General features: G+C 42.9%; 1 protein-coding gene across 1 annotated transcript in view; it reads right to left on the reverse strand.

The window, feature by feature from the left end:
* The window catches only part of LOC115098474 (mucin-2-like), a 105,219-nt gene that overhangs the window by 25,460 nt on the left and 65,459 nt on the right, over positions 1 to 14,300 (reverse strand). The window contains exon 9 of the mRNA XM_029615001.1: positions 5,216 to 5,275. Within this exon, the coding sequence (XP_029470861.1) occupies positions 5,216 to 5,275 (60 nt within the window). The remainder of the gene's footprint in view (positions 1 to 5,215; positions 5,276 to 14,300) is intronic.

Below are 14,300 nucleotides of genomic sequence, written 5' to 3' on the forward strand. Positions count from 1 at the left end.
TACTTGAAAGAAGAACCCTGGCCTGGGCTTCATCACTATGGGAACGCGGTAACCCGATTTTGAATTACTTGACTGGTTTCCTGGATCTCTTCAAGTCTGTCTTTGATGACCCAGCTCGTCTGACTATTGCAGGATCTACCCTGCTACGCCTCCAGCAAGGTAACAAGCCATTAGCAGACTATGTGATTGAATTCAAGACTTTAGCATCCGAACTGCACTGGGACCTAGGATGTCTAAGTGCTATTTTCTTGGAGGGTTTCATCTCCCGATTAAAGAAAGAATTGGTGGCTCGTGATTTGCCTGATACCCTTGAGTCTCTCATAGAATTGGTTGGAAGAATTGACCACCGTATTCGAGACCGGACTCAGGAGGCTAAGAGTCCCCGGAAGCCCGACCCAGGAGGTAATCGTCCTAAACCCATGCATACTACTCCTAGGCCATCATCTACTCCTACTGAAGAGAATGAGCCTATGCAACTAGGCTGGAGCCATTTAACTTCAAAGGAGAGACGTTTTCGCAAGTGCATGGGATTATGCATGTACTGTGGCCAGTCCGGTCATGCCGTCTAAACTTGCCCCATCTGTCCGGGAAACATGCAGACCTAGGATCCGCCAGAGGACTCCTTCTAGATCTAACTACACCCACTCCTCCATTATCTATTCCAGTCTCCCTTATCTGCGGGAGTCTTGATTTCCAAACCCTTGCCCTTGTAGACTCCAGGGCCGGAGGGAATTTTATATTAAAATGCTTGGTGGAACATCTGCGAATTCCTACTACACCTATGGCCACGCCATTGCTGCTATCATCTATACACAGAGATCCAATTCCTGGGGAGGTCTCGCTGACTATGCAGGCCATAGGCCTATGCACTGGAGCTCTACATTCTGAGACCATCTCTTTCCTGGTGTTGGAGAAGGCTATGCACCCAGTGGTGCTTGGACTACCCTGGATGCAGGACCATATGCCACAATTCAACTGGGCAACGCTGGAACTATCACAATGGGGCCTTGGCTGTCATGGCTGATGCCTTTCGGAAGTCTCCCCAATATCCTGCATGCCTACTACACCATCTTTACTGGGCCTACCTCCTCAATATGCCTCATTCCAGGATGTATTCTCGAAACAAGCAGCAGATGAATTACCACCTCACAGAGTTTTTGACTGTGCTATTAACCTGAAGCCTAATTCGGAGCCTCCCAAGAGAACCTCCAAAAGGGATTCATCAGACCTTCTAAATCCCTGGCTCGTGCAGGATTTTTCTTCGTTGGGAAAAAAGATGGTACCCTTCGTTCTTTCATTGATTACAGAAGTCTGAATGAGATTACTATCAAACCGGTATCCCTTGCTTTTAATATCGGAATTGTTTGACATATTCCAAGGAGCCAAGATATTCTCTGAATTAGATCTCAAGGAGCATACAACCTGGTGCGAATTCGTTCCAGAGACGAGTGGAAAACAGCCTTTAAAACCTGCGATGGACACTTCGAGTATCTTGTCATGCCCTTCAGATTAAGCAACACACCAGCAGTGTTCCAAAATATGATGAATGATATCCTACGGCACCTGCTATATCAGTGCAAAATGGTGTATCTTGATGACAACCTGATCTTTTCTCAAGATCTACAGACACACCAGGAGGATGTGAAGAGGGTCCTGAGACGCCTGCATGAGAATCATCTTTACGCGAAGTTTGAGAAATGTGAATTTCATAAGGCATCTGTGCCATTCTTGGGATACATTGTTTGTAAGAACGATTTCCAGATGGACCCCAAGAAATTAGATAGCATCCGAGACTGGTCTCAACCCACAGGCCTAAAGGCATTACGCCGTTTTCTGGGCTTCACGAACTACTACCGTTCATTCATTAAGAACTACTCCTCCTTGACGGTCCCACTCACTGCCATGACCTGGAAGGGGGCTAATCTCACTAATTGGTCTCCTGAGGCAGTATCAGCCTTCTTGACACTCAAATAAGCCTTCCAAAAAAGCCATGTCGCCGCCATCCAGATCCTCATCGCCCATTCGTCATCGAGGTCAATGCTTCAGACGTTGGCGTGGGAGTATTCTTAAGTCAATACAGCGAATCCAATGTGCTCCATCCTTGTTCCTTCTCAAGGCGATTCTCACCTGCTGAAAAAAATTATGGAATTGGAGACAAAGAACTGCTCGCTATAAAACTGGCCTTTGAGGTGTGGCGTCCCTGGCTGAAGGGTGCTCAACATCAAATTCTAGTATACACCGATCACAAAAACTTGGAGTATCTCCGACATGCACGGCGGCTCAATCACCACCAGGCAAGATGGTCCCTGTTTTTTAACAGGTTTGATTTCCTACTCAAATATCATCCAGGAGACAAGAACGTCCGAGCTGATGCCTTATCACGATCCTTCTCCCCTGAGGACGTGCCTGATGAGCCCCGTCACATCACTAATCCTGAGAGGGTGGTTCTTGCCGCCATTCATACTATACCTCCTGGGAGGATGGTAGTGCCCCAGAGTCTAAGGAAGAAGCTGTTGAAATAGGCACACAATTCCCGCCTGGCCGGCCATCTTGGACAGAGCCGTACACTCGCCATGCTCTAACGATATTATTGGTGGCCAGCAATGAAAGAGGATGTGCAAGCCTATGTGGCTTCCTGCGCCAAACAGAAACCTCCTGCCATACGTCCCTGGGGCCTCCTACAACCCCTGCTGGTTCCAGATGAGCCTTGGACACATATAACGACCAATTTCGTGGTAGACCTACCACTCTCCAGTGGGAACAATAGTATTTGGGTCATCATTGATCGCTTCTCTAAAATGGCACATTTTGTGGCTTTACCAGGCTTACCATCTGCCGCTGAACTAGCAAAGCTTTTTGTCAAGCATATTTTCCACCTCCATGGGATACCTAAACACTTCTCGTCTGACAGAGGTGTGCAATTCACCGCCAAATTCTGGAGAGCCCTTTGTCAAAAGTTTGACATCTCCTTGGACTTAACCTCTGCTTACCACCCACAGTCTAATGGGCAAACTGAAAGGATGAACAGAACGCTTAAGCAATTCCTGCACTTGTATGTGAATAGTAGACAAAGTGACTGGGCAGAACTACTTCCATGGGCAGAATTCGCTATCAATTCTCATCCTGCCACATTCACAGGATCTTCTCCATTCCAACTTGTCTGTGGTCGCCAACCACTTCCTCCTCTACCACTACCTTTATCAGTGGCTTCCCCAGCAGCCCAGGCCACCTCAGCAGAGTTATAACAACTCTGGAGACAAACTAAATATCTGCTCCTTAAAGCAGGCCAGAGAGCCAAGAAGACCTATGATGCTCACCATAGGAACGCACCTCAGTTTCAACCTGGAGACAAGATCTGGTTGAGTACCAAATTTCTCCATCTCAAACTGCCATCGGCACGTTTTGCAACTCGCTATGTCGGACCCTTTGCGATTCTCCGACATTTGGGGAATTTGACGTACAGCCTGAAACTACCTCCATCCATGAAGATACCCAATGCCTTTCATGTGTCTATGCTAAAGCCACTTATTCTTTCTGAATTTTACAAGAAGACCCCAGAATCAACGGCTCTGGATGCTGAAGATGACATTGAATACCAGGTTGACGACATCTTGGATGTGCGTAAGAGAGGCAAGACTTGGGAGTATCTCATCTCCTGGGGGGGTATGGACCAGAGGAAAACTCATGGGAACCACTTGTCAACATCATTGATAAGGACATGGTACGTCGGTTCCATCAGATGCATCCTCGAAAACCCAAACCTCCAGGAAGGGGGCCTGGAGGGGGCCCTTTGAAGGGGGGTACTGTTGCAGCCGTCGGTCGCAGACAGCTGCGACCTCTCTGCCTTACCTCTTTTTTACCTCTCTCCTCTCCCTTGGGAAAGATGGCTGTTTCCACTGCTGTTTGCCGACCTCTTTGGCATCCCCAGACCGGCATGGTCGATTGCGTTCACCATGTTTCCTCCTGAGGCTTCCTAGGGTGCGTGCGCGCTACCCGCACATTTGAATACGTCATGGCGGGAACCTCGGGGCGGCCCCTCCGCCTGCCGTTACAACCTCCGGGTACTTAGCCTCCGCTCACCCACAGTGCTACCAGTTAGCAAGGATTACGGTCCAGCTAATTCTGACCTTTTCTAAGCTGCCCGCTTGAAACACCTCCTTCTACCCTCCGGGGTATCTCGCTGATTCCTGGAAGCTCTAGGTACCCGCTTCTCGGGTGCCCTTCTGCTTCTATCCTCCCTTCGGGGTTGCCTCTCTCTAACCACTCAGGACACCCACTCCTTGGAGTTCTTGTTTGTTCCTTTCCAGGTGCCCTGCCGGACGACCTTAGGTACTCGCTCCTCAAGGGCCTATTCCTTCCCAGGTAACCTGCACCACGGACCTCGGGTCTGCCTCCTTGCTCGTATTCTACAGAGGAAATTACCACCTTGACTACAGCTACGAATCCTGTGAGTACCTCAGCTCTTTGGACTCTCTCTTTGCTTCACCTGGCCAGATTCTCGGCGTACTCCACTTGCGGACCACTACCAGATCTGTCTACATCTACGATACTATTGGGACCGGGTTCTTGGGTTATCCCACTCTGTGGACCACTACCGGGCCTACGTCTCTGTACCTGCGTGAGAGCTACGCAACACCGGAATATATTGAGTCTCTTCAAAACCCATTGCAGAGGTACTCCGAGCCTGCCAGCACTGTCTGCTTCTCGGACAGCACCTTTGCTGTATAATAAAGTTTCTTTCTCCTGTGTCCACTTACTACTGAGGTCAGCCTATCATTGTGGTTCCCACGGAGCCCCTCCCCGCAGTGACCAAGAGTCCACAAAACATGCCTCAAACATAACCCTTGTAATGTATGTTTTGTATGTATGTGAGAGTGTTGAGATATATATATATATATATATATATATATACATATATATATTTAGCCACAATGAAGTACCATCCCTCCCAATATGGAACAGTTAGTCCCTCAAAGCTCCCCAAACCTGTCCGTATGACTCCATAGCTAGTTGGGTTTTCAGGATATTTACAATTAATATCCATGAGATATACTTGCAAATATTGGAGATCCAGTATAATCAAATTTATCTCATGCATATTCATTGTGAATATCCTGAAACCCCAAATGACTGTGGGATCACAAGGAGAGATATGGGAAGCCCTACCATAGGTTTTCAGCTACTAAGAATATCTGAAGTTATCACTTTTATTTACCTTTGATGTCAATTTCACTTTGACCAATATTTGTTGCATTAGAGTTGAAGCATATGGAATCTGAAATAGAAAATAAAAAGAAAGAAGAAAAATGGAAGACAAAGTGGGAATTCATTCTCCAAAATAAATCTCTGTTCTATTTTTCTTATCTGAAAAGTTACCATGATCCACTGTATTCAGTGTATCTCTATTAATTGCCCATTATTTTCCCTCTCTGCCTCTCTCTCTCTCTACTTCTCAGAAGGTTCCTCTTTATTACCCCTGCTTGTCTGCTACCTGCTCCTCCCTCTCTCTTCCTCTCTCTGCAGAAGTTACAGTACCTATTTATTAACCCTGATTTTCCCCTCTCTGTTCCTCTCTCTCCTCTCATCAGTTACTCTGTCTAGGGACAATGTTGAAAACTGAAGAGAGATCAGGCTGACTACAAACTAGATCGAGTGTATAACTAGATGGGAGTCAAATCTCAGGCTAAAAAAGTGAGATTCATGTTCTCATCAGATGATAATTCCAATGACTCTGATGAGGGTGAAGAAACAGGTAATGTGGGTACCAATGAGGGTATCATATGAGGTAATGTGATGGGCAATCCACAATCAAGGCAAGGGACTCACTGGTCATACCAGGGGAGAGGTAGGAAGTTTGATCAAGGAGATGGTGAAGAACCTCGACAAACAAGACAACAACATAAGAAATGACCAGATCTTCCCAAGGAGGACAGCTGATTTACACAAGTAGAAGGATCAGCAGTAGTAAATTTGTCATCTATTCCTCTCACAGTATCCCAAGTTGAAGTTTTGAACCAGGGACTCTCATTTGTCCCAACAACCAGATATTCCAAGTTTGATAGTAGAGTTTCCATTCAGCGATTTATTCGCAAATTAAATCTTAGGTTGTTTTTTTCGGGTGAAAATGAGGGAAGTACAGACATATCAATAGTAAAACCTCACTTTAATTGGCAGCCTCCTGATGCTCCAGATCCATATATAAAAACTTTTCATAAGTTGGTTTTGCAAGAGTTAACAAATTGCGAAACTAAGCCAGTTATATGTCGACAAAATTTATCGCAGATACAACGCGACGCTCTGGAGAGCCTAACCCGTTCCTCACAAGTAGTCATTCAACTTGCAGACAAGGGGGGGCGCTGTGGTGGTCCAAGTTAAGGAAACATATATCAGTAAGATGATGGTCCATTTACAAGACTCAAAATACTATTTATTTATTTATTTATTTATTTATTTATTTAAACAAATTTATATACCGTTTTCCAGTAAGGCTTACTGACCAAAACGGTTTACAGCAGTAAATAACCTTAACAATTAAAAAGGTTAAAATTAATACTAAATAAAACTTAAAACAGTAAAATAGGTATGAATAAAAATACAACATTTTAGGTAATCAATAAAAATAATGATGACTGAACAGAGAATGGCCAATTACATTAAAAAAAATTTAAAGCAAGAATAAGTAAAGTAATATAATATAATACAAACTTATTTAGTCTTATTTACTTAGCTAAGGTGTTTCTAAATCTTTAAAAGCCTCTTGAAAGAAATAGGTTTTTAAAGCCTTCTTAAATTTCTTCCGGCTGCTTATTAGCCTAAGCGAGTCAGGCAATGCATTCCACAGAATGGGGCCAGCAACCGAGAAAGCTCTATTTCTTGTTATACTCAATGCCGCATTCTTCACTGAGGGAATTTCCAATAAATTTTTACCCATAGATCTTAGTTCTCTCTGTGGTTTATAGATATGTAAAGTGAAACACATCCAAGTGGAGTCAATATTGTTCAACAGAGAATGGATTAACATGATGATTTTGTAACGAATTCTATATTTAACTGGAAGCCAGTGTAATTTGTGCACAATAGGTGAGATGTGATGTTTTAATGGAGTACCGGTAAGAAGTCTAGCTGCCGAGTTCAGTATCAGTTGTAAAGGCTTAATAGTAGAATCAGGCAATCCCAAATATAAGCCGTTACAATAGTCTAGATCAGACAGAATCAGTGCTTGAAGCACTGAGCGATAATCATGAAAAAAATAAAAGGGGACGCAATCTTTTTAGAACATGCAATTTGAAAAACGAAGTTTTAACCACTTTTGAAATGTGTTGCTTTAGTGATAAGTTAGTATCTACCCATACACCAAGGTTACGTGCTAATTTAGTAACCTGTATGGTTTCAGTACCTATGGTTAAGCAAATTGGTGGGGCGTTGGTAGGGTTGGATATAAAGCTTAAACACAGAAGCTCTGTTTTCTTTTTATTGAGCTTTAGACAGTTATGAGCCATCCATTGCTCAATTGTACTGATATAAAGTTGGATCAGAGAAAAAGTATCTGCCCAGGATGACTTATACGGAACAAATAGCTGAATATCGTCAGCATAAAGTTTGAACTGAACATTCAATGCAGATAGAATTTGGCACAAAGGTAAAAGATAAATATTGAACAATATTGGAGACAACGAGGAGCCCTGAGGAACACCGGTTGATTGGGCATATTTTTGAGAAGAAAAGGTGCCTAAATTAATTTGGCAGATGCGGTTTGAGAGAAAGCTTCTGAACCAGCTCAAAACTGTCGATTTGATACCTATAAGTTGTAGAGCAGACAATAGTAATTTATGGTCCAGCGTATCAAATGCTGCTGAGATATCTAATAAAATGACTACATAATCCGTATAAGAATCGAAACCTCTCAGGAAGGTGTCAAAAGAGGATAGTAGTAAGGTCTCAGTGGAATGTCCCTTCCTGAACCCATGCTGACTCGGATGGAGTATGTCATGCTCGGATAAATAATCTTTTAGCTGGTATAAGACTACCGATTCCAAAATTTTTGCTAATGAGCATAAGGTGGTGATAGGTCTCAAGTTAGAGAAATCCATAAATGGAAGTTTTTTGTTCTTTAAAATAGGCAATATTGAAGTTTGTTTTAATGAGTCAGGGAATTTTTCCAGAGTCCAAAGATTGATTAAGAAGTAGGCATAAGTAGTCAGGGTATTTTTCAACAATACTTTTTAGAAGAGTACCTGAACAAGGATTTAATGGCGAGTTAGAAACTTTTTGCTTGCCAACAATATTCTGAATGGACTTTGAAGTAATAGGATGGAACTCGGTCCATTCCGAAATTGCTAGTTGTTGCTTGTAACTAGGATATGGTAAGGTAGCAAATTCCTTGGATATAGTTTCTGTTTTATTTTGAAAAAAATTTGATATTTGTTCACAGATTTCGTTTGTGATTTCAGGGAGTACGTTTGCCTGATCAGCTGTTAAAGATTGTACTAAGTTAAACAATATAGTAGGATTGTTATTTGCAGTTGCTATTTTATCAGCATAATATCTTTTCCTTACTAAGTTAACCTCTTTTTTGTAACATTTTAGCGTGTTATGAAAGACACGCAGTGTTTCAGAGTTTTTCTGTTTTGACCAGAGACGCTCCTTCTTCCTTAAAGCAGTTTTCATCATTCGTAGAGAATTATTATACCAAGGAAAATTTGCTTTATTGTAAGGTTTCTTCAGAATTATAGTTCTAAAAGGGGCCACAGCATCTAATGTCTTAGAGATAGCTAAGTTCCAGTTTTCAAGGGATTTATCCACATTCTCTGCAAGATCATAAGGTATGTTCTCGGCAAATGTATTTAGAAAGGAGTCTACTACTATAGGTTTCCTTCTTTTGATTTGTTTAACCGCATCATTTGGAGGGTGTTTTTGCATAATAGAGGTCGAAAAGGAAATGAGATGGTGATCTGACCAAGGAACTGGTTGAATTTTTAAATCAGCCGAAGATATGTTCAAATATGAGGAGTTATAGAATATTAGATCTAAAGTGTTTCCTTTTTTATGAGTAGGCTCAGCGACAGGTTGAGTCCAGCCTAAACCAGCCATAGCATCTAAAAAGGATGTAATTGTCGTAGTTGTGGATGAAGGCTCATTATTTATCTGTAAATTGAAGTCACCTATCAAAATAGTTTCTGTTAGGTTTAGGGGCAAAGAGGAGACCAATTCTAGAAATTTAGATAAATGTGTATTTAACGTTTTTGGAGGACAATAAACTAAAATCACATTTAAACAGTTGGTAGATATTATTAAAAATTCAAAGGGATCACTTTCATGAATTAGTTTCCTGATAGGTTTGTGAGATGTTTTAATAAAGGCTAGCACACCCCCACCTCTGCGTTTGGCTCGCACTGTTGAAAAGGCGCAATAGTTAGTAGGACAAATACTGTTCACTATCACTGAATCTGACTCCGTAAGCCAAGATTCAGTTATGAGTAAGCAGTCTGGGTCTTTGTCTTTCAAGAGGTCCATAAAAATAGGAGACTTCTGCCTAATAGATTGAGCATTACAATACATAAAAGTTAATACTGGCAGTATTACAGTGGACAATATCGTACTTAATGAGATAGGAATTACCGAGCGTCTATGACTATATACTTGCCTGGTGTGACGTTTGTTTTGATTGAGCAGAGGGGCATATCTGCCATAACCTAATACTGAAGGTATCTCCAATTTCCTTTCTCCACTCAAGCACTAACTACAGCGCAACGTATCAAAGCTAACTCAGAAGCTAACGAAGGGGCTAACAAAGGGGCGTGCCCCTTTGTCTCACTCCTTCGTCGCGGCGCGTTTAAGCAGCCCAGGAGTCCCCTGAAGATGAAGTAGTGGGTGGGCTGAGCCAATCAGGCTGGCGGCTGTGCAGCGCGGGATCTCTTTCTCTCTCTCTCGGCTTCTCTCGCCTTCGACAGCGTTGTCTGCTGGATCTTTGGCGTTCCTCACAGGTAATCTCAGTCAAAGTAATCCAGAGGTCCTGGCGAAACTTCACCCCTCTGGCGTCGCAGCGCATTTAAGCAGCCCAGGAGTCCCCTGAAGATGACGTAGTGGGTGGGCGGAGCCAATCAGGCTGGCGGCTGTGCAGCGCGGGATCTCTTTCTCTCTCTCTCGGCTTCTCTCGCCTTCGACAGCGTTGTCTGCTGGATCTTTGGCGTTCCTCACAGGTAATCTCAGTCAAAGTAATCCAGAGGTCCTGGCGAAACTTCACCCCTCTGGCGTCGCGGCACGTTTAAGCAGCCCAGGAGTCCCCTGAAGATGACGTAGTGGGTGGGCGGAGCCAATCAGGCTGGCAGCTGTGCAGCGCGGGATTTCTTTCTCTCTCTCTCGGCTTCTCTCGCCTTCGACAGCGTTGTCTGCTGGATCTTTGGCGTTCCTCACAGGTAATCTCAGTCAAAGTAATCCAGAGGTCCTGGCGAAACTTCACCCCTCTGGCGTCGCCGCACGTTTAAGCAGCCCAGGAGTCCCCTGAAGATGACGTAGTGGGTGGGCGGAGCCAATCAGGCTGGCAGCTGTGCAGCGCGGGATTTCTTTCTCTCTCTCTCGGCTTCTCTCGCCTTCGACAGCGTTGTCTGCTGGATCTTTGGCGTTCCTCACAGGTAATCTCAGTCAAAGTAATCCAGAGGTCCTGGGTGAAACTTCACCCCTCTGGCGTCGCCGCACGTTTAAGCAGCCCAGGAGTCCCCTGAAGATGACGTAGTGGGTGGGCGGAGCCAATCAGGCTGGCGGCTGTGCAGCGCGGGATCTCTTTCTCTCTCTCTATGTACCAGTGCAAGGTGATCCCACGCAAGGCTTAGTTGATATGGTAAAGGAAATGGTCCAGAGAGCCACCGGTTCAACACAAAAAGAGAAATCTGGAATTTACAGCACAAACATCGCGGAAGCATATTACATTCTTGCATGTAGCAGTAACTCTAACTAATGGACAGTTTGCACCACGGTACACCACAAACTAACAGAGAGGAACATTTTATTGAGATTCCCCAGCCATCATGCTCGCAACTTCAAAATTGGCTTACCAATAAGCCAGTTTTTTAGAATAAGACATATATGCTCTACAGAAAAAGAATTTGAAACCCAGGCGAACATACTGAAAAACAGATTTCGAACTAGAGAATATCCCCAGAAAGCAATACAGAGGGCATATAAGAGAGCAAAATTTAGTGACTGCCAACAGTTACTCTTTTATAAACCCAAAAAGGAAGTATCCCTTTTGGTTTGCGTGCTCCAGCCGTCTACAGCAGTAGGAGTTGTAATCTCAGATCTATTACTTACAACAACCTCAAGAAGGGAAAAATTAGCAAAGTAAAGAAAATCTGAATTTAACAGATTTGAGCCTAAATAGATAATAGGGCTACGTTGTTAGTCCAATTTTCATTCCTTCTGGAGAGAGATGCAGTGTTAAAACTGCATTTTAAATATCAAAAACAAGATTTCTATGGATATCCCATAAGAATATTTCCTGATGTAGTTCACACAACTCAGATGAGATGGAAAAAATTCATAGAAATGCGAAAAGAAGTACTGGAAAGAGGTGCTCAATTTACCCTAAAATATCCCTGTAGATGTTTTATAAAGCATTTGGATGCTAGATATATCTTTAATTACCCAGATCAGCTTCGTGCTTATTTAGATACACACTCTTAAATACTCTTAAATACTGTTTAAAGTGGGATAAGTATATTAATGTGTGGGGAAGACAATAATTGATTAGAGTGAACAATCACTTATTTTCTTCTGTTGTGCTCCAAGTTTTCTTAACCTTAATTGCTCTCTAATTTCCTATTGATTTCGTATGTAGGGGATATTATGATAATATATTATTAATGTAATTTTGAATTTTTTTAAGAGATTTGTGATCATGATTATCCTATGAAATGCAATAAAAAAAAACAAAACATTGGCACGTCTTAACACTTCATGGTGTTCAAAGAACTACCCCTTTTTGCCACCTCATGGGGTCGAAATATTAGAGACAAACTAGTGCATGCCCAATTAGACCTCAGTGCTCTCTCAGGGGAAATTTTAAGTCATCAGATCCGTGGACATTGCAGTTGGTGCAAACGAGCCATAGTAGGGAAGGAATGGGTGGATCCCATTACCAACTACAGAGTTTGGAGAAAATCTAACACCGACTGCAATTCAAGCAATGTCATCTATGCAGTAATATGCCCCTGCCCCAAGATGTATGTGGGCCGGACCACTCGCCCGGTATGAGTAAGGCTGGATGAACACAAATCGTGGTTCAACACCGCTAAAATGTCAGCACCAATGGTACAACACTTGAAGGAAGCAGGACATGTCATCACAGACATGAATTGGACCATACTGGAACAAGTCAGAGTTTCATCAGTACACTCTTGTGAAGATTTGATGTCCTACGGAGTGAGGAAACTCACACAAAGATGAGATTTGTACAATGTTCTCTCACCCTAGCTTGATGAACTCTCTACCTGGGTAACATCAAGCTAGGCTGAGAGAACATTGTGCAAATCACATCTTTGTGTGAGTTTCCTCACTCCGAAGGACATCAAATCTTCACAAGAGTGTACTGTGCTGTTCGTACATCTCACGCTGCCTGTAAAAGTGGCCCCTAACCCCTACCCCTAATCTACTACCTAAACCTCACCTCAGATTACTAGATGAGCCTCCTATAGAGATATAAATAGCACTTTGAGGTATGAAAATGGAATTATGGAGGTATTAATGCAAAGCACTAACATACAAGCCAATACAGAAAAACGCGCGGGAGAGCCAGCGAGCGCCCGCTGTCCCGATGCGCGCACAGACCACTCTTCTGGGCGCGTGATACAGAAAGCCCAGGTATGTAAATTAGGGCCCACGTAAAAGAAGGCGCTAAGGATACTAGCGCATCCCTAACACCTCCTTTTTGACAGAAGTGGCGGCTGTCAGCGGGTTTGACAGCCGACGCTCAATTTTACTGGTGTCAGTTCTCGAACCTGTTGACAGCCATGGGTTCGGAAAATGGACGCTAAATTGAGTGTCAGTCTTCCAATCGCGGGCAGAGTTTTAATTTTGTTTTTTTACATTTTTGATTTTTTTTTAAATTTGGGGGCCTCCGACTTAATATCGCTATGATATTAAGTCAGAGGGTGTACAGAAAAGCAGTTTTTTCTGCTTTTCTGTATACTTTCCCAGTGCCAGCCAAAACTGATTGGGTGAATGTCACATCAGGACATACTAGAAAGGTAAAGTTCCTATATGAAGTAAAGGACTACTTCATGGAGCAGCTGGTACAAGAACCTACAAAAGGGGGAACTATTTTAGATCTATTCCTTAGAGGAACATAGGATTTGGTGTGAGAGGTAACAGTGTTGGAGCCATTTGGTAATAGTGATCACAACATGATCAAATCTGAGTCAATAACTGGGGTGAGGACACCTAAGAAATCTACTGTGACAGCATTTAATTTTCAAAAGGGTGACTATTAGAGATGTGCATTCGTTTTTTCCGAATTGGATAATTTTAACGAAATTGCCGAATTCGGCATGTTTCGGGGACCCTGAAAACGATCGTGATTTTCCCATTTTTTCACGAAAATTCATTTTTTTTATTAGTGCGCACTAACGAGAGTTAGTGCGCTAACTCCCCATAAGTGCGCACTAACTCCCGTTAGTGCGCACTAACAAAAAGTAACAAAAAATAACAAAATCTAACGGTTTTTGTTAGTGCGCACTAACGGGGAGTTAGCGCGCACTAAGTCAAAAAACGATTTTTTGCGAAAAAACCCGAACCGCAAAAAAATGACATTTTCAGTGGCAGCCGAAAAACCAAGAATGACACGAACACAAAAAACAATTCACATCTCTAGTGACTATGATAAAATAAGGAAATGGTTAGGAAAAAAACTGAAAGGAGCAGCTACAAAGGTAAGAACATAAGAAATTGCCATGCTGGATCAGACCAAAGGTCCATCAAGCCCAGCATCCTGTTTCCAACAGAACCCAAACCAGGCCACAAGAACCTGGCAGTTTACATCAGGAATTGATCTTATTAAAAAATCCCTTAATCAACCCTCATATGAGTTAGCAATTATACAATATAAGTCAAGCGCAAAATTGAACAGTGACCTGTCAAACTAGATACTACCGGAAAAAATTAGCCTTCATTGCTTTATTCATAATCACAGGTCACTTCAAACAGTCCAATATTATTTTAGTAGCCTGTAATCACTTCTTTGAACACCTTAAACCCTAACACAGGTCTAAGTTTCATAATTTGCATCAGAGAGGACTCTTCAAATTCAT

Source organism: Rhinatrema bivittatum, chromosome 1, assembly GCF_901001135.1.
Source record: "Rhinatrema bivittatum chromosome 1, aRhiBiv1.1, whole genome shotgun sequence".
Classification (NCBI taxonomy): Eukaryota; Metazoa; Chordata; class Amphibia; order Gymnophiona; family Rhinatrematidae; genus Rhinatrema; species Rhinatrema bivittatum.